General features: G+C 35.4%; 3 protein-coding genes across 3 annotated transcripts in view; 1 reads left to right on the top strand and 2 right to left on the bottom strand.

Moving 5' to 3' along the window:
- Window positions 1–5,100: 5,100 nt before the first annotated feature.
- Window positions 5,101–25,859, bottom strand: LOC132734995 (uncharacterized). The gene is made up of 11 exons (XM_060721901.1): window positions 25,689–25,859; window positions 22,765–22,853; window positions 21,792–21,878; window positions 20,601–21,161; window positions 10,434–10,556; window positions 9,837–9,955; window positions 8,955–9,030; window positions 8,083–8,228; window positions 7,067–7,193; window positions 6,049–6,128; window positions 5,101–5,441 (listed from the first exon to the last, which is right to left on the bottom strand). The coding sequence occupies exons 1-11, from the start codon at window positions 25,759–25,761 to the stop codon at window positions 5,354–5,356; spliced, it is 1,569 nt and encodes a 522-aa protein (XP_060577884.1). The 5' UTR covers window positions 25,762–25,859; the 3' UTR covers window positions 5,101–5,353.
- Window positions 15,496–19,533, bottom strand: LOC132734959 (zinc finger protein 112-like). The gene is made up of 2 exons (XM_060721863.1): window positions 19,232–19,533; window positions 15,496–18,052 (listed from the first exon to the last, which is right to left on the bottom strand). Exon 2 carries the CDS (start codon window positions 18,042–18,044, stop codon window positions 15,978–15,980), a length of 2,067 nt encoding a protein of 688 aa, XP_060577846.1. The 5' UTR covers window positions 18,045–18,052; window positions 19,232–19,533; the 3' UTR covers window positions 15,496–15,977.
- An 18-nt stretch (window positions 25,860–25,877) lies between the features above and the next one.
- Window positions 25,878–27,722, top strand: part of LOC132734967 (protein mono-ADP-ribosyltransferase PARP14-like) — a 56,542-nt gene continuing 54,697 nt past the window's right edge. The window contains exon 1 of the mRNA XM_060721876.1: window positions 25,878–25,995. The gene's annotated coding sequence lies outside the window, so the exon portion shown is untranslated. The remainder of the gene's footprint in view (window positions 25,996–27,722) is intronic.

Here is a 27,722-nt window from a genome sequence, read left to right as displayed (position 1 = left end):
TAAGGATGGTCATACCTTCAGATTGAATTTTACCTTTTTACGTATATTAAAGAAAACCTTTGTGCTTCTAATCAGAAAACTTTTTTTCAAATCTTATATTAATTCAAAAATACTGTGTTATGAAATATTTGCTGTAGTTCCTGCAAGTTATAAATTAGCCATATAAAGATTGATTTTAAAGTGCAATTTTTAAATGTAGATTTTATATAATATAAAGTGAAATAAAGTTAACAAATTAATAAAGTTTGTTGTTTAGTTATATCCCTACCACATAATGTAAGGATGCTGTACTAGAATCACCTTTAAAGGTCAGTATTCCATCTATTCATCTCCATTCTATAACTCCTTTACCCCTTACAGGATTTTTTTTTTTTTAATTTACCTCAAATGTTCACCTCTACAAGTAGATTTGCAGAACCTATGTTGTTGCTGTGAATGCTTGAGGTCAAATGTCAGGCACTTGTGTGTCTGCTCCTTAACTCTTGTACCCTTTGTAGTGTTTTTATCAAACCATCTCAAAATGTTCACCTAAACAAGGTGATGTGCAGAACCCATGCTGCTGTTGTACCAATTCAAGGTCACTGTTAACCGTCATACATGTATGTTGGCAATTGTACTTTTTTTTAAAAATGCTGTACCCCTTGAAAAAATTTCTTCGTATTTCACTTGTGTGGACCTCAAACTATTAATGTGTAGAATCCATGCCACCCTTGTGCTGGCTCAAGGTCACACTGGACAAATGTCTAAATCCATGCCACCCTTGTGCTGGCTCAGGGTCACACTGGACAAATGTCTAAATCCATGCCACCCTTGTGCTGGCTCAGGGTCACACTGGACAAATGTCTAAATCCATGCCACCCTTGTGCTGGCTCAGGGTCACACTGGACAAATGTCTAAATCCATGCCACCCTTGTGCTGGCTCAAGGTCACACTGGACAAATGTCTAAATCCATGCCACCCTTGTGCTTGCTCAAGGTCACACTGGACAAATGTCTAAATCCATGCCACCCTTGTGCTGGCTCAAGGTCACACTGGACAAATGTCTAAATCCATGCCACCCTTGTGCTGGCTCAAGGTCACACTGGACAAATGTCTAAATCCATGCCACCCTTGTGCTGGCTCAAGGTCACACTGGACAAATGTCTAAATCCATGCCACCCTTGTGCTGGCTCAAGGTCACACTGGACAAATGTCTAAATCCATGCCACCCTTGTGCTGGCTCAAGGTCACACTGGACAAATGTCTAAATCCATGCCACCCTTGTGCTGGCTCAGGGTCACACTGGACAAATGTCTAAATCCATGCCACCCTTGTGCTGGCTCAAGGTCACACTGGACAAATGTCTAAATCCATGCCACCCTTGTGCTGGCTCAAGGTCACACTGGACAAATGTCTAAATCCATGCCACCCTTGTGCTGGCTCAAGGTCACACTGGACAAATGTCTAAATCCATGCCACCCTTGTGCTGGCTCAAGGTCACACTGGACAAATGTCTAAATCCATGCCACCCTTGTGCTGGCTCAGGGTCACACTGGACAAATGTCTAAATCCATGCCACCCTTGTGCTGGCTCAAGGTCACACTGGACAAATGTCTAAATCCATGCCACCCTTGTGCTTGCTCAAGGTCACACTGGACAAATGTCTAAATCCATGCCACCCTTGTGCTGGCTCAAGGTCACACTGGACAAATATCTAAATCCATGCCACCCTTGTGCTGGCTCAGGGTCACACTGGACAAATGTCTAAATCCATGCCACCCTTGTGCTGGCTCAAGGTCACACTGGACAAATGTCTAAATCCATGCCACCCTTGTGCTGGCTCAAGGTCACACTGGACAAATGTCTAAATCCATGCCACCCTTGTGCTTGCTCAAGGTCACACTGGACAAATGTCTAAATCCATGCCACCCTTGTGCTGGCTCAAGGTCACACTGGACAAATGTCTAAATCCATGCCACCCTTGTGCTGGCTCAGGGTCACACTGGACAAATGTCTAAATCCATGCCACCCTTGTGCTGGCTCAAGGTCACACTGGACAAATGTCTAAATCCATGCCACCCTTGTGCTTGCTCAAGGTCACACTGGACAAATGTCTAAATCCATGCCACCCTTGTGCTGGCTCAAGGTCACACTGGACAAATGTCTAAAGCCATGCCACCCTTGTGCTGGCTCAAGGTCACACTGGACAAATGTCTAAATCCATGCCACCCTTGTGCTTGCTCAAGGTCACACTGGACAAATGTCTAAATCCATGCCACCCTTGTGCTGGCTCAAGGTCACACTGGACAAATGTCTAAAGCCATGCCACCCTTGTGCTGGCTCAAGGTCACACTGGACAAATGTCTAAATCCATGCCACCCTTGTGCTTGCTCAAGGTCACACTGGACAAATGTCTAAATCCATGCCACCCTTGTGCTGGCTCAAGGTCACACTGGACAAATGTCTAAAGCCATGCCACCCTTGTGCTGGCTCAAGGTCACACTGGACAAATGTCTAAATCCATGCCACCCTTGTGCTGGCTCAAGGTCACACTGGACAAATGTCTAAATCCATGCCACCCTTGTGCTGGCTCAGGGTCACACTGGACAAATATCTAAATCCATGCCACCCTTGTGCTGGCTCAGGGTCACACTGGACAAATGTCTAAATCCATGCCACCCTTGTGCTGGCTCAGGGTCACACTGGACAAATGTCTAAATCCATGCCACCCTTGTGCTGGCTCAAGGTCACACTGGACAAATGTCTAAGTTCTAGACCTCTTGAAGGACTTAATTCAAACTTCACTTAGTTCTACAAAGGGTAAATTGAAATATTCACATTGATTATTTTTCCCTATACTAGTGGTAAATACACCTTATCACTTTTAGTTTTAGCAGAGTAAAGGTTGATATACTGATTTAATTTGATTGACAACATTTGATACAGGGGCCCCCATGGTGGAGTGTCAAGGTCGCTGACTTCCTATCATTTCTCTTCAATGCTAATGTGAATCGGAATCCAGTCAGTGACTCTGGATTCTTTCATGTAGAAAAACTATCCAGCAAAGTTTTGGAAGGCTTGATGTTCTACTCCGGCACTCATTCATTCCTTAAAGAGTGGTACTGTTTGTCTTCTTTCACCAATATAGTGTAAAAGTGATCACATGTTAACTGTGGGTGTAACCCAAAAGCCAACAAAAACAGAAAAAAATAGACAATTGATATGTAAGTACTTTACATTTGATGTAGTGAGAGGTAGATAGGGTCATGGCTATATGAACTCCCTTTGGGGAGCATAAAAATTAGTGGTCTGAAGCCATATTCAAACTTGACCAATATTTTATGATGATCTGTGTACAAAAAATTTAAAAAAATCAATTGCCTTTAATTACTATAAAGTGGACTAACCATGGACTGACAAGCTCACTCCTATATATATCCCTTCTGTAAACTTCATTTGTTGGGGGTATAACTATAAGATGTAGACCTACAATGAAATGCCCTTATAATTTTAAACTAGAAATGTGTCGTCACGCAACGGGTGCCCCTGCATGCAGCCAAAATTTCAGATGTTACAATATTTAGGTCCAAATCTTTTAGCACAAACTATTTTTTTCATTTTAAGTTCACAGCCCTTAAAACTATTCAATGTAAACACAAACCATTTTTATACAAAGTTCAAGGTACTGAAACTATTCAGTGTTAACCTTTTGTAAATTGCATATTTGTAGCCAAAATAATGACTACATACATTTCTACAAAAGTAGGAGTGCTGAAACTAAATATTCAAAATTTTTCCAACATTCAAGAGAGATAACTTTGTCCAAAATCATTGAACCACGACCAAATTCAAACTTGAACTGCTTATTCCTAAGATGTATGTATATGTCAAATTTGAGTTGGATGTAAAAACCATTGGGGAGATAATGAACTAAATATTTCTGATTTTTTTTTTCAAAGTTCAAGAGGGATACCTCTGTCAGCTATCATCAAACAATGACCAAATTCAAACTTGACCAGTGTATCCATATGACATATCAATATATTAAATTTGAGTTGAATATGTACAACTGTTGAGGAGATAATGAACAGAAACTGAAAGTTTCTTTGACATATCCATATGTCAAATTTAAGTTGTTTCACTTTACGCCTTTTCCCAACAGTATTTCAGTCATATAGGCGGTAGTTTCCTGACCATTGTTCCTGGAGAGTTACACCAGTACTAGACTACCTTCCTCCACAGGGGCGTCCGTGGCCGAGTGGTTAAGGTCGTTGACTTCAAACCACTTGCCCCTCACCGCTGTGGGTTCGAATCCTGACAGGGATTCTTACATGTGAGGAAGCTATCCAGCTAGCTTACAGAACGTCGGTGGTTCTACTCAGGTGCCCGGTCGTGCCTGAAATAATGCAGGGAAGGGCACCTGAGGTCTTCTTCCACCAGTAAAGCTGGAACATGGCGATATGACCTATACTGTGTCGATGTGACGTAAAACCCAAAACAAAAAAAAAACCTTCCTCCTTGGTAAAGTACCAAAGCATCTCTCGGAGATCCAACCCACGCCAGAGAAGTAACTGGATTAGAAGTCATCAACTCTAACCCCTCGACCACGGAGGAGGTAAATCTGAGTTGAATATGTAATACCGTTGGAGACATAATGAATGGAAACTGAAAATTTCATATTATTTTCAAAGTGAAAAGAGCATAACTCTGCCAAAAATCATCGAACCATGACCAAATTCAAACTTGACCTGTGCATTTCTTTGACGTATCCATATGTCAAATTTGAGATGAATGTGTAATACTGTTGGAGAGATAATTAAACGAAAACTTAAAATTTCATGTTATTTTCAAAGTAAAAGGGGCATAAGTCTGCAACCAAAAAAATCATCAAACCATGACCAAATTCAAACTTGACCTGTATTTTCTCATGATATATCCATATATTAAATTATTACTTGAGTTGAATGTGTGCAACCATTACTAAGATAATGAATGGAAACTAATGATGACGGAATGACAGAATGACCGAACAGGGTAACACTATATGCCCCAGCCATATGGCGGGGGCATAAAAATAATTATATGCACACAAACTCAAAATAACAAGAAATGTAACAAAAATAGCTGTTACAAGCACTTTATTCCTTGTTTCATTATAAAATGGAATGAAAAAAGTATTTTCCATAAAAAAAGTAAATATTTTTTATGGGAACACACACAATTATCCTGTTTATTTTACATGGTATATAAGTTATTATTGCACTAAATATGAAACATATGATCCCAATGTTATCATTTGCAAGCTATAAAATCGAATGTCATCTGCACCAGTTCATTTAAGCTGACCAACTTCTCTCTTTAAGATGTATACGGACTAGCTTGGCTCGGCATCTGGCTTTAACGTTTTTGTCTTTAATGATAAAACTGCCATCAAAGGTAGGTGGTCGGATGCTGCATTGTAACTATAAGAAATTACAATATACATGTAATATTTGAAACAATGTTAAAGTTGTACATTAACAAAAGCAACAAAAAACATAATCGTTGACAAAAAAGGGCAGACATAGCAGAGTGGTTAAGATGTCTGCCTTTCAAATGAGGAATCACTTATATATCACGCCTACAAGGGAAATTTTCCCTCTTGTAGAATTATGTCACATGATGACATCATCAGCTGAAATCACAGTCTGCATGAAATTATCATATTCAATTTATTCAGTTTTCTGCCAAGTTTTTCAAATTGATAATATATGATTTCATAGAAAGTTGAAATCACAGCAATTTTTGTTACTATTTATGGTGACACATTTGGTAATTCTTACATTGCTGAAACCAGTGTAAGGTAAGGCCAGTCTGCACATATTTGTGGTAGCACCATCCAGTAAGCTCAAAAGGTAGAGCTTCAGACAGTTAATCGGGCGATCATGGTTCAATTCCCAGATGGTGCAGGTTGACTAATGTTAAATTCTAATCTTGATATCCCTAAAATTGATGATAATAGACAGTCTGAAAAAAATGAAAACTGGGAAAGTCCATTTAAGAATCTAAGCAAGTTAAAAGTTACAATACCTTCTACCACCATCATCTGGAATGTAACAGTCTTCTATTTCACAACACTGATCATCACCACGATAGAATATGTAGTCAATCTAAAACAAGAAATTAACAAGAGATGTTTGTAAAACATGCATGTGCCCCTCGCCAGCATGTCAAAAATTGCATGCCATGTTGCCAAGACTTCATTTTGAAATTCAAGGTCAATGTGACCGTGATCTTTAACCTCTCAACCGAAAAAGGGTCATCTACTGCAAAAGACCAATGTTTCTAGGAAGTTTGTGTGCCTGGAAGGGCCAATTGGTTGTTAAGATATTAGTTGGAAACATTTTTGCCATACAAGGTCAATGTGACCTTGAACTTTGAACCGGAACCCTAGAATAAATTGGGGTCATTTACTGGCAAATAATAATCCACCTGTGGGGTTTGAGGGCCCATGGGATGTTAAGTAATTAGTTCAAAAATGTTTTGAATTGTACACTAATTTCTAGCAACTTAACAGTATAATGGTATTTCCAAAAGCTAGGTGGATAGCTTCCTCCTATGATAGAATCAAACAAAAGTCAAACACACAGCAGTGAGGGGCAAATGATTCAAGAAGACCTTAATCTCTCAACCACAGAAGTTCCAATCTCTGCATTTTAAATTTATTTGATGTAAAGGTATTGTACAGTGTGAAGCCATAGGTACAAGCAAAAAAGTAGATACTGATTAATGTTTAAGTTAGAGATGTGTAAATATTGGCAAATTTCGCGAAATTGACGAAAATCCCTAAAATTTCCTCTAGCGTAAATATTAACCAACATGTCATTAGATTCTACCCTGGCATGATTCGCTAATATTTCCTCACACGAAATGTCTGGTATTTAAAATTCAATTACTTTTGAACATGGGGATATATCCACTTAATATACAGTAATATTTGATTTGCTGAAATAGGTCAACTCTATGGCCATACAGGCAGATGTTGTATAGACATTCAATATATTTGACACATTGATCGTAATATTTTACTCAAGGGATTGTAACCTACCCTTTTAGTGAGATTCTTCTCAAGTGTGTTAAATGTAAACCCTTTATCATTTGGGTGTTTTTTTGACCACACATCAATCAGTCCTGATCTCTCCGTTCCTGGAAACTCAGCTTTTCCCCTTAAATATCTGAATAAAAAAGTAAAGGTAAATTTCATAATAAACACAAGACATAATTGTCATGTTATTCGAAATAAGTTCATTTATCACATAAACCATGGTGCAGGAGTATAATAAAGCCATTTAATAAAAACGATATTACACTAGTGTAATAACACTTTGACGTGACCTCATTTGCGCTATATGTAAACATAGCGTTAAAGCGCGCTAATGTTAGCGTTACACTACAGGTGAGTCAATGAAAAATTACAGTTTATTGTTCTTATTTTATATATGTGATAAATAAAATATTATATTCATGCAGATTCAATACTAAATTAATTGAACTCTTTGAATAGAACAATATTATGTTTTCCAGAGGCTTGCATAATATGATTTCATTCAACTGGTTCAATAAATTTAGTATTAAACCTACACTCATTCAAAATCCTCTATACATTACTACTGAAAGAAGAACTTGGAAAATCAGTCAGGATACAATTATCAGTATACATTTAATGTAAACTTCAATATCAACAAAATATACAAATGTATGTATTCATGTGATAATTTGCGATATTTCAATGTCGTAACAAAAGTATTTAGTTGTTCCAAAGTTTGGACCTGGTCATCTTCTGGTCATACTGTACACTCTAACTTTGACCTATTTAGGCCAAAAAAGGTCTGTATATCTGACACATACATGTTTAGTTCTTCCATACAAGTTTAAAAAAGTATACTTACTGCATGGCAGGCTCATGTGGTTCTGCATTTAGATTATGCATCAAAATCATTTAAAGATATGACAATTTGAGGAGATTCACATTGATGGAGAATACGTATTATGGGAAGAAATTTTTCCATACATACATGTTTAGTTCTTCCATACAAGTTTACAAGTTTCATAAAGTATACTTACTGCATGGCAGGCTCATGTGGTTCTGCATTTAGATCCCCAAAAACTATTGCTGGTCCTTTCACTTGATTGACACGATTCCATATCTGTACTACAGATTTCTCCCTAGCCTCGTGACTCAATGACAAATGGGTGTTGAAAATATGAACCTTAAAAAAAGAAATAAAAGCTGGCTCCTGACTGGATCCTTCGGAAAACTGTTAACAAGAGCTGGCTCCTGGCTGAATCCTTAAGAAAACTATTAACAAGAGCTGGCTTCTGGCTGAATCATTAGGAAAACTATTAACAAGAGCTGGCTCCTGGCTGAATCATTAGGAAAACTATTAACAAGAGCTGGCTCCTGGCTGAATAATTAGGAAAACTATTAACAAGAGCTGGCTCCTGGCTGAATCATTAGGAAAACTATTAACAAGAGCTGGCTGCTGGCTGAATCATTAGGAAAACTATTAACAAGAGCTGGCTGCTGGCTGAATAATTAGGAAAACTATTAACAAGAGCTGGCTCCTGGCTGAATCATTAGGAAAACTATTAACAAGAGCTGGCTCCTGGCTGAATAATTAAGAAAACTATTAACAAGAGCTGGCTCCTGGCTGAATCATTAGGAAAACTATTAACAAAAGCTGGCTCCTGGCTGAATCATTAAGTACAAACTGGTAATAAGTCAGAGTAGAACTTTAATTTGCCATCCCAAACATTCATGAGACTTAAACTGAAGCAAATAATCTTCTGTACGAAGACTCTCATCATATACATGTAATTAAATTCAATTCTAATTTTCTTCTTAATTACAATACATGTATTTACAAAATGCAATATATTAATAGCATAACACTAAATGAAACATTTCCATAGAAAAAAGCATTGTTGTTTCTTACCATTCCTACAGATGGGACAAAAATATCCGCTTGTAATAAAACCCTTTGATGTGTGTCAGCACTATTACTGCGATTTCTGTAAGATAAAAAATTGAAATTACCTTGGCAACAGGTTTTTGTTAACAACAAATTGAAAGCAATGACTACTTTGGCAACAGGCATAGAAGTTTATCAACTACAATTACCTAGCTTGGCCACAGTGTTGCATTGAAGAAAAAAGTACTACCATTTCCTTGACAACAGTATTGTATGGAAGAGGAATTAACTACAATTTCCTTGGTTACAGTATTGCACAGCTAGAAGAACAAGAGCTGTAGGTAGGACAGCGTGCTCGAATATTCTCAGATCTTGATAGTAAACAAGATCCTTGATAACATAGAATTTTACATAGGACCATAATTATGTTAAAATCCATGTAAGAGTTGTAAACTTTAAATAGTGACCTCCTACTTTGCTCTTAAATAAGACTTACTGAGTCTTAGTTTCAATCCATTCCCTTCAGTAGTTAAGAAGATACCATCTTACATGCAAAATAAGATTTTATAAGTTGAAAAAGGGACATAATATGCAAAGCAAATCAGAGTTATAAGACTTGCGCTTATCATGTTAGATAATCACTAAAACAAGCATGTGAATTTTCAATCCATTCCTTTCAGTTTTTATGGAGATACCAGCTTGTACAAAAAAACTTAACTAAATCTATACAAGAATCAGGATGACGGGGACAAAATTACGGGAATTTTTTAAAATCAGGCTGGGATGTCACATGTATGCATTCAGTATAATCATTTTAATATAAATATGTTATGTGTTACTTTCTCTAGTGTCACTTTCAAAACTGAAAAAAAAAACTTTGATAAAACTAATACAAAATTGACTTACATAAATAACATGAGACTGTCGTGTGACAAGATTGGATATTTTGACATAATAGCTACACCCTCTTCTGTTCTTCCCTCGTATGGAGTGTTTAATTGCATTTGAGCCGGTTGGAACACATACTGTAACAATAAATGGAAAACTTTAAAACTTTAAAAATTAAAACTGTAAACAATCATGTTACACTGTGATACATATTCAAAATTAAACCCTACTTTTGATCAGAAAGTTCACAGCCCACAATTACAATCAAAGCACTTATAGTCCAGTCAATATAACTATTAGGGTGAACTAATTGCAAAAGCTTTTAAATTCACACTAAACCTTAAGAGTATGACGATAGTATAACTGTTTTGAGGACTGTATAACTGTTCACAGGAAAATCGTCTGAGCCTCCTGACCGTTGTACACTGTTACCTTTAAGATAGTTTTTCAGTTCTGTACCGGCAGTCGGTGAAACATTCTTATAACCCGACATTTTGGCAACTACTCTGTCACAACATATGATTCAATACCGGACAGTGGTTTTTACTCGGGACAATATATTATTCATTACCTAATATCGTTATAATCACTCTATCACAAAATACTCTTCATTACCTGATATTGTGGTAGCCACTCAGACAACATATGTATTTGACACGGACCAAGGTTCTCTCCTTTTACCTCTTCATATCGTACCTCCTGTAACGCAATCACGTCTGCATCTGCTTTTAATATTGCCTAAAAATACAGTTAGGAATCCTTTATATTATAATTGTATTATAACATGTTGATTAACTAAAGTGAATGGTTTATTCAAGATATAATATTATCTTTCTAGCATTTTGGGCCTCTGTAGTCCAGCAGTTTAGGTCGCTGACTTCAAATCATTTGCCGCTCACCGCTGTGGTTTCAAATCCTGTCAGCAATTTTAAATACTTTCAAGTTAGAAAGCTATCTGGCTAGTTTAAGGAAGGCTGTGGTTTTACTCAGATTCACACTCATGCCTGGAATAAAGGACGGGAAGTTGGGAACCTGATGTCTTTCCCCACCAGTTAAACTGGAAAGACCCCATAAAGTCCATCAAAACAAGAATTTGTAACAGAGTTACCAACGTCCTCCTCCTCAGGGAAGTTTTATATGAAGCATAAAATTGTGCTACTTCAAAAGATTGAGGTATGGATCTTAGGACTTTCAGTGCAAAATTATAATCAATGCTAGATCTGCAAATGCTACAATAAATTTATTAAAGAAATAAAATGAAACATGGAATTTAATACCCCCACAAGACTGCTTCGGAAATGAGGATGTTACTAGTAACAGAATACCTTGTAAAAGAATTGAAATATAGAGTTATGGTTGTGGGCAATTAAAGATAGTTGTGGTTCTTATATGTAGCATTTCCTTTCAATGTGGTTGGCCATTGATGAAGTTTAATTGAATTACTCTGTAATAAGTCCAGAAAGACAAAGAAAAGGAACAAAGGGCAATAACTCTATAAATACTGAAGATAGAGTTATAGTTCTTGTGCACCTGCACTTCCTCTTATTGTGCTTGACCATTGTATGAAGTTGTTTTGAATTCCAACCAGTAAGTTTTAAGTTATGCTCCTGTCAAAGGGCAGTAACTCTGTATTTTGTCAAAATGGAGTTATTGCTCTTGTGCACTGCACTTCCTTTTAATGTCCTTGACAACTGTATGAAGTTGTATTGAATTCCAAACAGTAGTTTTTAAGTTATGCTCTGGACAAGGAAAAGTTACAAAGGGCAATAACTCTGTAATTAGTCAAGATGGAGTTATGGTTCTTGTGCACTGCACTTTCTCTCAATGTGCTTGACCATTGTATGAAGTTATATTGAATTCCAACCATAAGTCTTCAATTATGGTCCGGACAAAAAAGGCAATGGAAAAGTAACAAAGGGCAATAACTCTGTAATTACTTTAGATAGAGTTATGGTTCTTGTGCACTGCACTTCCCCTTATTGTGTTTGACAATTGTATGAAGTTGTTTTGAATTCCAACCAGTAGTTTTCAAGTTATGCCCCGGACAAGGAAAAGTAACAAAGGGCAATAACTCTGTAATTAGTCAAGATAGAGTTATGGTTCTTATGCTCAATGTGCTTGACCATTGTATATAGTTATATTGAATTCCAACCATTAGTCTTCAAGTTATGGTCCGGACAAAAAAATAAATGGAAAAGTAACAAAGGGCAATAACTCTGTAATTACTTTAGATAGAGTTATGGTTCTTGTGCACTGCACTACCCCTTATTGTGTTTGACAATTGTATGAAGTTGTTTTGAATTCCAATCAGTTGTTTTCAAGTTATGCCCCAGACAAGGAAAAGTAACAAAGGGCAATAACTCTGTAATTAGTCAAGATAGAGTTATGGTTCTTATGCACTGCACTTTCTCTCAATGTGCTCGACCATTGTATGTAGTTTTATTGAATTCAAACTATTAGTCTTCAAGTTATGGTCCGGACAAAAAAAAAGCAATGGAAAAGTAACAAAGGGCAATAACTCTGTAATTACTTTAGATAGAGTTATGGTTCTTGTGCACTGCACTTCCCCTTATTGTGTTTGACAATTGTATGAAATTGTTTTGAATTCCAACCAGTAGTTTTCAAGTTATGCTCCGGACAAGGAAAAGTAACAAAGGGCAATAACTCTGTAATTAGTCAAGATAGAGTTATGGTTCTTGTGCACTGCACTTCCTCCCAATGTGCTTGACCATTGTATTTAGTAATACTGAATTCAAACTATTAGTCTTCAAGTTATGGTCCGGACAAAAAAAAAGCAATGGAAAAGCAACAAAGGGCAATAACTCTGTAATTACTTTAGATAGTTATGGTTCTTGTGCACTGCACTTCCCCTTATTGTGTTTGACAATTGTATGAAGTTGTTTTGAATTCCAACCAGTAGTTTTCCAAGTTATGCCCCGGACAAGGAAAAGTTACAAAGGGCAATAACTCTTTAATTAGTCAAGATAGAGTTATGGTTCTTGTACACTGCACTTCCTCTCAATGTGCTTGACCATTGTATGTAGTTATATTGAATTCCAACCATTAGTCTTCAAGTTATGCTCCGGACAAGGAAAATGCAACGGACGTCTGGACCGACCGACCGCCCGACCGACCACCGGGTGACTCCTATATACCCCCCAAACTTTGTTTTTGGGGGTATAAAAATCTATCATGTTTGACTTTGACCTCTAAGTGTGACCTTGACCTTGGAGGTAGGGGTGCAAGTGTTGTGCATGAAATACATGTATCAAGTTATTATTGAAACTTTTTTGAAACTTCTATGAAGAAGTTATATTTCAGACACAAAATATACCCATAACAGACTATTTTAATCTTTGACCTCTAAGTGTGACCTTGGAGGTAGGGACCCATGTTTTGCGCCTGACATATTGTCTTATTATTGTGGTTATTTGTGCAAAGTATTTCTAAAATCCCTTGATCTATGAAAAAAATATGGACTGGACACAAAATATACCCTACAACAGACTATGTTGTCTTTGACCTCTAAGTGTGAACTTGACCTTGGCGATAGGGACACAGGTGTTAGGCATTACATATCATCTTATTATTGTGAACAATTGTGGCAAGTATTTACAAAATCCCTTCAAAGATAAGAAAATTATGGACTGGACACGACATATCAGGTGAGCTAAAAAGAATTCCTGGCCTGTCCAGTACATGTATATCAATCAACAAATCAGAAAGAGTTCTCCATGAAACATTTGTTGCCAAAGCATTACCTAAAACAAAATTTCTATATGTTCAAGCTCAAGACCATTGTTTAGGAAATAGATATCAATTCTGAGTGCATTGTTGTAGAATAATGCACGGTTTGAGTTCAAATGCGTAGTAACATAATCACGAAGGCCAATAGGCCGGAGTGATTAATTACAAAGCATTTGAAATAACAAGAACTGTCGGAGGACAGTAACGCTGGACTATTCGAAAATTTGTCACAAGGGTGTTTCATTGAGTATAAAAATGCTTACCTATATGAATACATAAAATTGTCCGAAAAGGTACAAACCCTTCAAGTTTCAATACATTCCCTTCAGTAGTTATGGAGATACAAGCTTACATACAAAAACTTACCCAAGAATTTATGAATCGAAAAAGGGGCATAATTATGCGAAAAAGTAAATCAGAGTTATGGGACTTGTGCCAATCATCTTAGATAATCACAGAGACCAAGTGTGTGAAGTTTCAATCCATTCCCTTCAGTAGTTATGGAGATACCAGCTTACATACAAAAACTTAACCAAGAATTTCTAAGTCGAAAAAGGGGCATAATTATGTAAAAAAGCAAATCAGAGTTATGGGACTTGTGCCAATCATCTTAGATAATCACAGAGAACAAGTATGTGAAGTTTCAATCCATTCCCTTCAGTAGTTATGGAGATACCAGCTTACATACAAAAACTTAACCAAGAATTTCTAAGTCGAAAAAGGGGCATAATTATGTAAAAAAGCAAATCAGAGTTATGGGACTTGTGCCAATCATCTTAGATAATCACAGAGAACAAGTGTATGAAGTTTCAATCCATTCCCTTCAGTAGCTATGGAGATACCAGCTTACATACAGAAACATAACCAAGAATTTCTAAGTCGAAAAAGGGGCATAATTATGTAAAAAAGCAAATCAGAGTTATGGGACTTGTGCCAATCATCTTAGATAATCACAGAGAACAAGTGTGTGAAGTTTCAATCCATTCCCTTCAGTAGTTATGGAGATACCAGCTTACATACAAAAACTTAACCAAGAATTTCTAAGTCGAAAAAGGGGCATAATTATGTAAAAAAGCAAATCAGAGTTATGGGACTTGTGCCAATCATCTTAGATAATCACAGAGAACAAGTGTGTGAAGTTTCAATCCATTCCCTTCAGTAGTTATGGAGATACCAGCTTACATACAAAAACTTAACCACAGGGACGCCGAAGCCGACAAATGGGTGACTGCATTAGCTTGATTATTCTGCGAATAGTCGAGCTAAAAACCGTGCATTACTATACAATAATGCACAAAGAATTAATATCTATTTCCATTCCAACACGTCAAGAAAAAATATAACAATTATTATATAGTTGGACTTTATGTTTGGTGGTTAAATTTGATTTCACCTAAGAGTTTCCAATAGAAACATTCTTTAAAGGCTGTTCCAGTGGGTTGAAAAACACTGTCGTTACATCTACTGTGTGTAGAAACATTTTTAGAATAACTAATTTTGAAAACGTTGATAAAAGTTTGTTTGTTTATTTTATTTCACTCTATATTTTTCAAGCGTAATACAAAGAAAAAAAAGTGAAATAAATGGGAAATTTAACTCGTTTTTGAAATTAAAATAGTGTTCTTGAATTGATTGTTTTGAACATGCTGTTTGGCGCTACATTGTGATGTCACGCTTAAAACGTCTGTACAGCGTTAACGACTGAATTAAAGATATTCAGGTTTTCAGATTCATTTTCTTAGTTAGACCATTTTCTTTCATTCTAGATAGTTTTCACAACGAAATTCAACAAAACATTGTTTTTTATTTATTATGTTTTTCAAAGAAAATGCGCCGTCAATGTGAAAATACACAGGGAGATAATAAGAACGGCAAGTGCATTGTTGTAGAATAATGCACGCTTCCGGCCTTCTTTGTCTATATAGAAAAAAATCTGATAGTGCTAGAATTTTAAATATAGCATTTATATGAAACTTCAATTAAGAATAAAGAATATGACCATGGCTTAAATTTGTACAAGCCAAGGGTAAAATTAAAAATTCCTTAAAAATCAAGTTACCAGTAATTGCTTGTTTTATATTGACAAAAAAGTACATACAAAAACAAATTGTCTTCAGTAATTTTATTTTCATAATAAAAAAGGCAAATGTCAGCATTACACAATTAAGAACAATAAACTTCATAATTATCTTACAAAGAACATAAAGACAGATTTATAGGACTGCTTTGTTTTGATTTACATGCCATATGACATGCAATATGAACAAAAAACAACTTTCAAATTGGAAACCTGAACCTTGGAAACTATTATGACAACGTTATGTTAAACAATTATTAACAAAATTGGGAAAGTTCATAAATTTGTTTGAATTGCTTCATTTGAAGTCAACATTAAACCTTCATTAATTTTACCTACTTCACATCACATTTTAACATATGATTCTTGCGACTAATATTATGAGTGAAAGTTTTCTCGCAGAAGTCACACTTGAATGGTTTTTCTCCTGTATGTTGTCTCATATGTGCTTTCAAGTTATTATTCTGTACGAAAGTTTTTTCACAAATGTTGCAATGAAACTTTTTCACATTTTGATGAATATTTTCATGTCTTTTCAACATTGTCTTTAACTTGAACTTCTTGCCACACTTTTCACAGGGAAAATTCCTATCTTCAGAATGTATACGGAGATGAGTTCTCATGTAAAACCTGTTCTTTAAATATTTACCACAAATATGACACATATATTTACGCTCAGTTTCATGCATGGCTTCGATATGATAACGTAAAGTTGTTTTAGTGAACGCTTTGTATGGACATTCAGAGCAAAAGAAATTTCTGTTCCGATTTCTACATTTTTTCAAATGATAATCTAACTTTATCTTTGCAGTATAAGTCTTTCCACAGCAATCACAGACCATACAAGACTTTTTATCTTCCTCTGTCGGGTGTCTTACCTTCATATGATTAGAAAGTTTCGACTTGTACGCAAAAACTTTCTGACATAGCTCGCATGCATGACCTTTCTTACCCGTATTATGAATTTCAATCATGTGACACTTCAATGACATTGACAGGCTAAATTTAGCATTACAATATTCACACGTAAACTGTTTACCAGAATGTTTTGCCTCATTGTGAAAATATAGTCCACTTTCAGTTTTGTATGCTTTGCCACAAGGCTCGCATTTCCAAGATTTCTCTGTCTGAAGTCTACTCTTCATTTTTTCAACTCTTATCTTTTTCATTTTTCTATCTACTCTAACAACATCATGGACTTGGTTCTTCTGGGTCTTGTGCTTTAGACTGGTGTGTGCATCAAGTTGGCAACTTACTTTAAATGACAGGTCACACTTATCATATGTTAGCTCATCTTGCTGGTGTGCCTCAAGGAGATGTATTCTTAGACTGTTTTTTAATCTAAAAACACGGTCACAATATTGACATTTCAATTTGGACAAACCATGTGTATGTTCTGATTCCTGTTTTGTTATATTAATTCTATTGGGTCCAACAGAAGATGTGGTTTCATTTTCGTTAGCTTCTTGATCTTTCTGAATCTTCTTTCTCCCTTGTCGCCTTACTCTTGACTGTCTTATTATTTCAGTCCAATTTTTTTCAGTACCTTTGTCTTTATTGTCTTCATTGCTTTCTTCAGAATCACAATCATGTTCAAAATGAGATTCATTTTTATCTGACAATGTATCAAAACCAATTTGATTAACTCCAGTAGCAATAGAGCTACATAAATCTGCTTTCAGTTGTTCACCATTATCATTATCACCACTTACTGGCTTACAAATACTTATATTTGCCCCAATGACATCACTGTCTATATCATTACTATCTTTCTGTTTCTCTTGAAAAGCTTTTTCTATAAAATTACTATAATCATCTTCAACATCACTGAAAACTTCACTTTCTGTATGAATTTTTTTCTCATTTCCACTTTCATAGTAATTACCTTGAATGATATTTTCTCCTTTTGTTTCCAGCAATGTTATAGGTACATTGTTTCTTTTAATAAAATGTAAAGTGCTTTCTTCTTCCTCTTGTTCGTCTTCAGTAAAAATGTCCACTTCATCTTCATTTACATGCATTTTATCATCATGATGGCCTCGTGCAGATATATAACAATCTTCCGTCCCATTGCTTACCTTTTTCTTATCAACAGATGAGTCATAAAAGTTTATTTGTTCTTTTTCAGCACCAGACAGTACAGATATGGTACATGCATATACTGTTTGTGTGTATTTACACACAGCGTCAAACTTGGGAAATGCTGTCTGCACTATGTGGTTGTAGTAGTAAGAACCTCCTTCCGTGTGTGATTTTATATGAAGGTGGAGAGTACAAACTGAATCAAACTTTGATTGGCATCCGCCACATCTGTATACAACATTTTTTTGAGACAGTTCTGCTGCACTTCCATCAGTAATTGGGTCTCTTTGTAGACTTAATCCACAGATGTGTGCCATCATATACTTATCTGAAAAAGAAACAATAATCTTGTAGAGATAACATAGATTTGAATCTATTAACCAAAAGTAAATTTAGAAAATTACAAATTAAAAAGGAATTGTTGGTAGGACATTGAGCTTGACTATTCTCTGTGCTTGATATTGTAGAATTTTTTAAGTTCAAAAGGGCCATAATTCTGTCAAAATCCATGTTAGAGTTATGAGCCATGAACAGTGACCTCCTTTTATGCTCTAAAACACAAGTGTGTGAAGTTTCAACCCATTCCCTTTAGAAGATACCAACTTGGACGCAAAAGCTTAACAAGATTGTGATGCCAATTCTTGTGTCTTCAATTAGCTCTCCCTATTTGAAAAGTCAATTTCTGAAAAATCAAAGTTTATGTGTATTGCGACAAGTTCGATATGGGGAAACAGAAATTTCATAATATTAAAACTGCAGAAATATTATATGTACTTATAATAATAAAGTTATATGGTACACAGTCCATTACTGAGAATAATGGAGCATGCTGTGTGAGGATAGTTCTTGGTATATTTTTCCACATATATCAAACTTGTGGCAATACACAATTAACCAGGCTCTTTCCCATTTTTCAAGGTCTTGAAGATCCCTTTGTAGAGATATACGCTTGTTCATTGTTTTCTTTTGGTTGGGTTTTTGTCTCACCAACACAGTATACTGGTCATTTGGCGACTTTCCAGCTTTACTGGTGCAGAAAGACCTCAGGTGCCCCTCTGTACATTATTACAAGTCCAACTAATTAGACTTGTCAAAGAGACATCAAGATATTTTGGATGTGCAATGTCTTTTTCCAAAAAAAAGTTTGTAAAATGGGTCAAACTGTTCACGCTGAATTAATTAGGCTACATTATTACAGGCACAAATATGCAGCAGAGTAGAATCACCAATCATAAACTAGATGGATGTTGCTCAAACCTACAGCAATGAGAGACAAGTAGTTTGAAGTTAATGACCTTAAACACTCAGCCACAGATGCCACTCCCATTTGAGTGGTCAGTCATGTAACAAATACACTAAGTAATAATAGTTTATCAGCTAACAATATTTTTGTTTTTTCATTAGTCACGGCCCAAAAGTTAATTAATATATGAAAGTAAGGGGCAAAGTCCAAGGACGGACATGTCACGGTCCAATTTGTTTTAGTTATGAATGTAGTTATTCTTACTTTTAATGTTTATCCGAATTCAAAGATATCCAAAATTCACTACATTTTTTGTGTGCTCAGATCCTAACAGCAATAACGATGTTGATTATTGCTAATTTTACACTTTTTGGTTTTGTATAGTTTAAAATCAATATAAATCTACTCAATAACATCCTTCCAATAATGAAAATGAATATAAACTAATCAATATTGAAATCGTTTCTATCAGTTACAAATGGCGTTGTACATATAAGGGGAAGTAACTATTCGAAACATGTAAAAGTATCAGCTGCCCACATTGTTAATTTGAGCAGGTACGGTTAAAATCTTTTCAAAATGTAGTTGTGAACAGAAGAAAGTTTATCTGCTCATTTGTCTATATGTCTTAGGGGCCAAGGTGTCAATTTAAAATGTCACAGAGTCATTTCATTGTATCGCTATCATTATGGCTTATCATACTGTGCAGCTGCCAAGAAGGCCTTTTTATTTCACTGGCCATAGATATCTAGAACTTATATGGGATAACAAACATATCTCAGTACTATAATGGATAAAGGACTGTTTAAATATTACCTTGATGCAGCAACAAAGTCATTTCTCACAAATGTTCTTTCCATAATGTAAACTGGAGCTGTACGGTCTACTCTTCGTAGCATCAGTTCTTATTCTGGCATATCACCGAAAGAAAAGAAGTTATCTCTGCAGTGACACTTCTTTATTTCTTGATATCTCCATACAGTTGAAAGTTACTTGAGTAACATTAATGTTCATCTTTGACTTGACATTTTGGGCAAAATTTTAAATATTATTTATAGCACCTGTTAATGATTCTGTTCCAAAAAAAGCTTAATTCTATCTGTAGATATCCAAATTTCGCCAAAGGCTACCCTGACACAAAATGTTGAAAAATCTGCAGGAAACAATATCATCTGTAGATTGGAAAAATGTGAACCTTGTTGAAGAGATAAATTACAGCTTACAGAAGCATCAACTTATGGTACCATTGATATATTGCATGGAGGCTTCCTATTTAAAAGCCTTCTGTAAATCATTGAAGGTCTTTAGCAAAGAACAGACATGTTTTTTTTGTTTTCAATAGATTTTGATAAATAGATGACAATAAACACGATAAAAGTGTTATAAGATCTCCTTATATGAAGAAAAAACATGATTAAGAAGGTCATATTTTTTTTTCGTAACACAATAGATAATTTCCACCGCCCTTTAAACTGAAGATATAGGAATATCCCTATCTAATTTTGTTGACTTATAAGTCAGTTATATTCGTGTATAAATACTAATAACTTCTTTAAAACAAATGACATAATTTATAATATCCTGTTAACAAGAGTGGCAGCAGCTTAGGAGCTGAATACATGTACAATCATACCTGTTTTAGCCTGGCCATTCTCTCAGTGTAGCCACCGACTCTTGTAGATTTTGAGCTCATATGCCATATATTATATGACATCACTTTTAGATGTTTAAAAGAACCATCCTTGCCTACAGAAATTGTCTTCTCTTCCAACACTTCTGGCCCAGCTCCTGACGTTTTGGAGAATGTTTCTTGGAACTTTTCTTCCGGCATTTTTAAATGTGAAAATTCTTGGGAGAAGGAATATTGTCCAGAGTGTTCGCTGTTTGCAAAGTATTTAAAATAGCTGCTCCCTACTTTCGGAAAAAGGTAATGTTCTAAACCTGAGTTTGGATTTGAGTTATTGAGACTACGTAGATAAAATGTATGGACATATATATTGATTTGATCTTTCTGGCTTACTGACAATGTAAAGCTGTGACAAAACTTTATCATGTTCTCTTTCCAGGTCAGACTGAAATCATAGATTTTTCCGAGGGTGATGAATCTTGTGATACCGTACATGGCACCAGATCTGTCTGTGACTTCATCATCATAATACAATGGTGCTCTATTGTCATGTGAATATATAAGTAACTGTAAAAAGAAAGGCAAAATAATGAAATACAGAGTGTTGGATGATGTCTGGTGTCAGAGACAATGTCTGATGAGTGATCAGTGATGACATTTAGTACTATAATGAGTAATAATGATAAGCAGTTCACGTCTAGGTCATATTTTACCCTCAGCTAGCTAAAGTTGTGCAATGGATTTGCTCTGCTTTGAATTAGGAACATTCCATTCAAAGTATTTAAGGGATTTCCAGACAGAAATGCTATTATTTTCATTTCTCAAAAAATTCTATTTTTGATTTCCAAGAAGTCACTTATTGGCCACATAGATAAAATACCTTTTGCTTCCTTTGCTCTTCAGAAATCAGCCGGTAAATTGTATAATGATAAATCATACTGATTTTGTATAGAAGTCAAAATACTCCATAACGTTTTCATTTTTCTACCATTATGTGACATTCTTATATGTTGAGCGCTACTTTCGTTAAATGTTTTAAACATCAAACATGCTCTAAATCCGTTACAAAAACATTATTTAACACATTTTTTACCTTTAATCTAAAAAATATTGGTTTCTGAGGCATAATGTGCCTTTAAAACCATCAAATTTAAACAAGATATACATAGGGACCATGTAAGTTAGGATGTGACCTACCTTTTTATTGAGATTTGTAATCTCTGGATCAATTTTCTCATTTGGTATACTCCAAGGATATCGCTTTCTGGTATACTGTTGAGCATACTGTGAAATATAGTAAGAAAACAAAATAAGATATTATTTGGCCAAAGTATCTCAACATCATTAATTTGATATAACTGTAACCTTAACACCCTATATGAAGGCCACAAAGGTAACCAGACAAAAGCAACTCAATGATATTTAGAAAAATAACAAAAATCCTCTCAAAAAACTGATAAAAGCCCATAAATAAAATACAATGTACATCTATGTGAAAAACTTGCAATGTGAATAATGATAATTATGTTATTTGGGTTAACAAAATAAACTTTCTTGGAGAACATACTAGGTGTAATATAAAGCTTCAGATATGAACTATTTTATTGTGTTGTGTCTGATAAGTGAGCCCCACCGGAGTGCGCAGTTTTGATGAGCTTTTAGGAGCAGTAGTCGTTGAAGAAGGACACAATTAAGTGTCCTAAATACCACATAGTTTTTGTATCAGAATTTTTTAACGACAAGTAAGTATATAGTGTTCAGGAAATGAAAAAATGAGAGGGCCAATTTGATACATAAATGATGGGGATTTACTAGTTATTACATGGTTGAAAACCCTTAGACAATACTACATGTAAGTATATAGTAATGCATATACCAGGTATCTAATGTCTTGGAAAATTTTGAAAAATATCTTAACTACTTAGGCCAATCTTTTGTAGAAGACCATAATTATGAGCATAATTCCTGTGATGTGTCCCATGTGTCCCATGAGGTGGAAAATGGTAAAAGTATAGTTGCCATGTGTTTTGAGAGGTGGTAGTATCTATTACTATCTAAATAATTGTTGAAAATGGACAACTACAGATATGTTGCTAAGCACTAAATTTAGCTAATCTTTAAGATTTTTATGCCCATGTGCACAAGTAAATCTTCAACAACAATACCATACCTTTATTACTTCATCTACATCAGAATCTGTTGGTGACACTGACTTAACATCCTGTCGTAAAACATTTCCAAAATCTTCTCGTAAAAATCCTTTAACAAAAGAAAAGTTTTGTCATAACATGATTACTGTTGCACTTAACTCTTAATTGTTTGTTTAATTTAAAAAATTAATAACAAAAAAAAACAAAAACAAAAAAAAAACAGGAAAAAAAAACAACAACTAAACATTTTCTTAAGCATAAAAGCCATTGCATTTCTGAAAACCATATAATTATGTGGCAATAGAAAACATTCAAAATGTTATAAAAACATATAATGATGTAGTTCATCAACAAATCAAAGTACTTTCTGTTTTCATCTCATTGAAGAACAAGTCCAACTAGAACTGCCACTGTCATCACGTTAATACCCCCACATACCACTTTGTCAGAAGCTTTTTTTAAATCAAGGCCCCCGTGACCTTGAACTTTGACCCAGTGACCTCAAAATCAATAGGGGTCATCTACTAATCAGGACTAACCTCCATGCCAAATATGAAGAATGTGGGTCAAAGGAATCTCAAGTTATTGGGCGGACAAGCTGTTTTTTAGTCAAGGCCCCTGTGACCTTGACCTTTGACCCAGTGACCTCATAATCAATAGGGGTCATCTACTTATCAGGACTAACCTCCATGCTATATATGAAGACTGTGGGTCAAAGGAATCTCAAGTAATTGGGCGGACAAGCTGTTTTTTAGTCAAGGCCCCTGTGACCTTGACCTTTGACCTCAAAATCAATAGGAGTCATCTACTTATCATGACTAACCTCCATGCCAAATATGAAGACTGTAGGTCAAAGGAATCTCAAGTTATTAGGTGGACAAGCTATTTAAAGTCAAGGCCCTTGTGACCTTGACCTTTGAGCCAGTGAGCCCAAAATCAATAGGGGTCATCTACTAATCATGACTAACCTCCATGCCAAATATGAAGACTGTGGGTCAAAGGAATCTCAAGTAATTGGGCGGACAAGGTTTTTTTAGTCAAGGCCTCTGTGACCTTGACCTTTGACCCAGTGACCTCAAAATCAATTGGGGTCATCTACTAATCATGACTAACCTCCATGCCAAATATGAAGACTGTGGGCCAAAGGAATCTCAAGTTATTGGGCGGACAAGCTTTTTAAAGTCAAGGCCCCTGTGACCTTGACCTTTGACACTTGGACCCCAAAATCAATAGGGGTCATCTACTAATCATGACTAACCTCCATGCCAAATATGAAGACTGTGGGTCAAAGGAATCTCAAGTTATTGGGTGGACAAGCTTTTTAAAGTCAAGGCCCTTGTGACCTTGACCTTTGACCCAGTGACCCCAAAATCAATAGGGGTCATCTACTAATAAGGACTAACCTCCATGCCAAATATGAAGACTGTGGGTCAAAGGAATCTCAAGTTATTGGGCTGACAAGGTTTTTTTAGCCAAGGCCCCTGTGACTTTGACCTTTGACCACAAAATCAATAGGGGTCATCTACTAATTATGACTAACCTCCATGCCAAATATGAAGACTGTGGGCCAAAGGAAGCTCAAGTTATTGGGCGGACAAGGAAAAACCGACGGACGGTTCTTAAATTCGTGGATTTTCATTTACTTGTTAAAATAAAAATAAAAAATAACCTAATGCGAAGTAATTTTACACTTAATCGCCTTTTTACTTACCGCATGTCACACAGCGCCTGTCAATACATTTAATCCTTGCCTCTGGGCATAACTCAAATATAGCTAAGTTACTGCCTATAATTGACAGCAATTAACACATTTATGTGACATGACGTAATTACACACTGCCCCTGCAATTTGCGCATAATTTATCACCTGACACGTTTTGGCCAGCGAGTTAAAAAAGTTTAAACCCTGAATCGGTCTTACCATATTTGACAGTAACTACACGCAACGTCACAGCGACTGTGTAAATTTACATGGATTAATCTGAGTAAATAACACGAGTATGTGTGGATCTAGTAAAATGTCTGTTTACTTTGTTGGAGTCGCACAAATACAGATTAAATTTTTCATTGAAACTGGATCATGTAAAACAACAAAAAATGTACAATTCATCTGTTTTAGCGATCATTTTTTAAAATTGTTTTGTGTACATATGACATTAATATCAAAGACTTTTTTTAATTAATACTAAGAACAAACTTACAATTTTTATTAGCGCTAATTATTGCACTGGGTTCCCATATTTACTCGATTATGTCAAGTATTCAGGTTAACACAATCAAGCCTACAATGATCAAGCAGTCAGAGCGATGTGTTTCTGCAACCAACATTTGTGACAGTAAATTGTGGACATAATTATAATCGATTTATCTTTCAAGTTTTTTAAATAATGGAAACATAAACTGTTTAAATGGTTTAATCTGTCATTAACCTGATTATCTGTATACATTCATAGCACAAAATCGGCTGGAAAAGCGTCGACACATGTTTGTATTAAATAGAATAGAGACATGGTAAGAAGTATTTTTTGGGATAAAAGTTCGTCGGATCTTAAATTTGTGGATTGACCTACCCACGAAAACCACGAAAATTTGTGTCTCATGAATAATAATGATTTTACAGTTAATAAAATTAACTTAATTCATTCAATTAAAATTTACTTAATTATGTTCATGCTAAATTTAAATAAATTTAAATAGTCAACAGCAACAGGGCTTCCCCAGACTAAAAATGCTATGCTTTCTCGTTTTAACATGAGTAACCGATCAATATAATAAAAAACGACACATACTGACTTTTAAGGCAGAGACATTTTTTGCTAAAAATGGCAACGTTTTTACAAAAAAAAAAAATAACGATTTAAGTAATGGGGACGATCTTACCCGGGTACGAAACGAGTCACATTTCGTGAAAAAAAAAAAACCAACAAGCAAAACAAAGTCATACCCCCACATAAATTCATGACATTGGAAATCCATAAGAGAACAACATATTTCATCATCCACCTCTGTGCTTTCATCAACCGCCTTTTAGTAGAGTCTAAAGTAAGCGAAATATCAAAAGCCACTACACTTTATAACCGGATGTTGATGTTTAGCCGATTGACTGTTTCCTAGTCTTGCAATGACATATTTGTACAGAGCTGGTAATCAGTGTCGAAAACGAAAGTAGCATTCGCGCAAGTCTGGAAAAAGGGAAGGAGTAACCAGACCGACTTCTACTTTATTTCGATTCATATATTCATTTTAATTGCGTAAGTACATAATTATTTTCCTTCATAAATTATATCTCAGCTAATACAATTGTAGTACAGTACTGCCATTTATTTATTTCTTGACTGTTTTATTTACATAATCATTTAATGTTGTTAGCCAGTAAGGGGAACAAAAGATCTATCTACTTTCGTTTTTAAAATTCAGAAAATGCTGTTAATCTTTGACAAAAAATAACTTTAACAAAAACAGCCACATGTTTTAAGTTAGGTGAAATATGAAGTGTAATCTGGCTAAATGGTGAGTTACTGAGTTTTTAATTTGTATGTTTTTTTGCAATGTACTTTCGATTTTGCATTAGTATTTTATTATTCATTGTTTGGACTATACATCTGTAAAACAGACCCTACTTGTACCATTTAAATAAGTAACACACACATAAATATCCAAACATTATTTTACACTTATGATAGCTCATTTTTTTATCAAGCATGGTATAATCTTCCACTTAAATTTAACTCCCGCCCACTCCCTGGATATTGCTTAGGGTAGCCCAACAAATTGTGCGCTTTAGGGCTTTTTCATATAGACGATGGTCGCCCTTCGTAAAGACAGACATCTTTGAAATATCAGATTATAAAATCAGTCTGTCTTGCAGTCGAAATATTGAGACTAGTGCTTAGGGAAGATACAAAATGTACATGTAATTGGCAAGTTTTGACCTTCCAGCTGTTCCTGAATTAAAGCTTCAATGTGATGGCCAAAATAGCAAGGCCCAACTCGTAATGCCGTTTAGGGGAAAGTATACCATCTGATTGATATTTTAGAACGGTCCTTTTATTTTACCAGGGGATTTTATTATCCAAATTCCAATTGCGCAAGTGTTCCCTTGGTTAGTGCCACATTCTTGCAGTCCCAGCCATGCATGAAGAACTGGGCTGGTGATCCCTTGAACATCACAGATTGGACTGTAGACTTATCATGATATTTAAGATATACCATAATCTTGTTGCTGTAAGTCTCCCACCATATGCCCAAGCCCCACATAGGTTAATCAGACATGTTAATGTATGCAGTGCCCCTTATCCCGATTTCATCGGACTACCATATACATGTACCGTGATGTACGTACTCTTTCTTCCGACATAACATTGCACCATGGAATAAACTCCCTAGCAACATTGCCACTCTGCCCAACTTAACTCATTTCAAACGTGTAGTATTAGAGATGTGCACAGTATTAGTCTTGCTCCCAGTGTTTTTAACTATATTGTATTTTTATAAATAGAGTTGTACGACGGAATGGTACTTTTTTGTATTGACCTAACTAAAGGTCTAAATGTTCAATGACTTACGTTGATATATGTGATAATATATTATGTGTTTATGTATATTTTCCCGAATTAATCGATACGATACATAAAGAAAAAGTCATGTAGAAACTGCATGGATTTGACTGAAAATCACAATAATTATGAGGTCCAGAACATGTAAATAGGAAAACTTTTTGATTTTAAACCAGTTCTTAGTTGAAGATTACATATTTTAGAAACACAGCAGACGCTCCTTGTAAAATCCGTTTTTTTTTAATTTAACATCGAAAATAGATGTATTTCATGACTGATACAGGTTCTCACAACTATACATGCATAAATATCTAATTTTCTCGATTTAATATTTATTTTCTTTTTTTATGACTGTTTGCTTGTTGCTTATCTCCTCCATTCATGATTGTTATAAATGCATAACTATATTAATAACTCTGGTT

The sequence above is a fragment of the Ruditapes philippinarum genome, unplaced genomic scaffold, assembly GCF_026571515.1.
Source record: "Ruditapes philippinarum isolate M1 unplaced genomic scaffold, ASM2657151v2 ctg6347_1_1_1_1, whole genome shotgun sequence".
NCBI lineage: Eukaryota > Metazoa > Mollusca > Bivalvia > Venerida > Veneridae > Ruditapes > Ruditapes philippinarum.
Note: the sequence above shows the minus strand (reverse complement) of the source record. Positions and strands in the feature narration are given on the sequence as shown.

Excerpts from the sequence above, each read along its gene's own strand:
- LOC132734959 (XM_060721863.1), bottom strand. The coding sequence starts at position 18,044 with ATGATGGCACACATCTGTGGATTAAGTCTACAAAGAGACCCAATTACT.
- LOC132734995 (XM_060721901.1), bottom strand. The coding sequence starts at position 25,761 with ATGAAAGCACAGAGGTGGATGATGAAATATGTTGTTCTCTTATGGATT. Across the intron at positions 22,854-25,688 it reads TGTCATGAATTTATGTGGGG|GATTTTTACGAGAAGATTTT; the intron begins GTATGACTTTGT and ends CTTTTGTTAAAG. Across the intron at positions 6,129-7,066 it reads AGAAGAATCTCACTAAAAGG|ATTGACTACATATTCTATCG; the intron begins GTAGGTTACAAT and ends TTCTTGTTTTAG.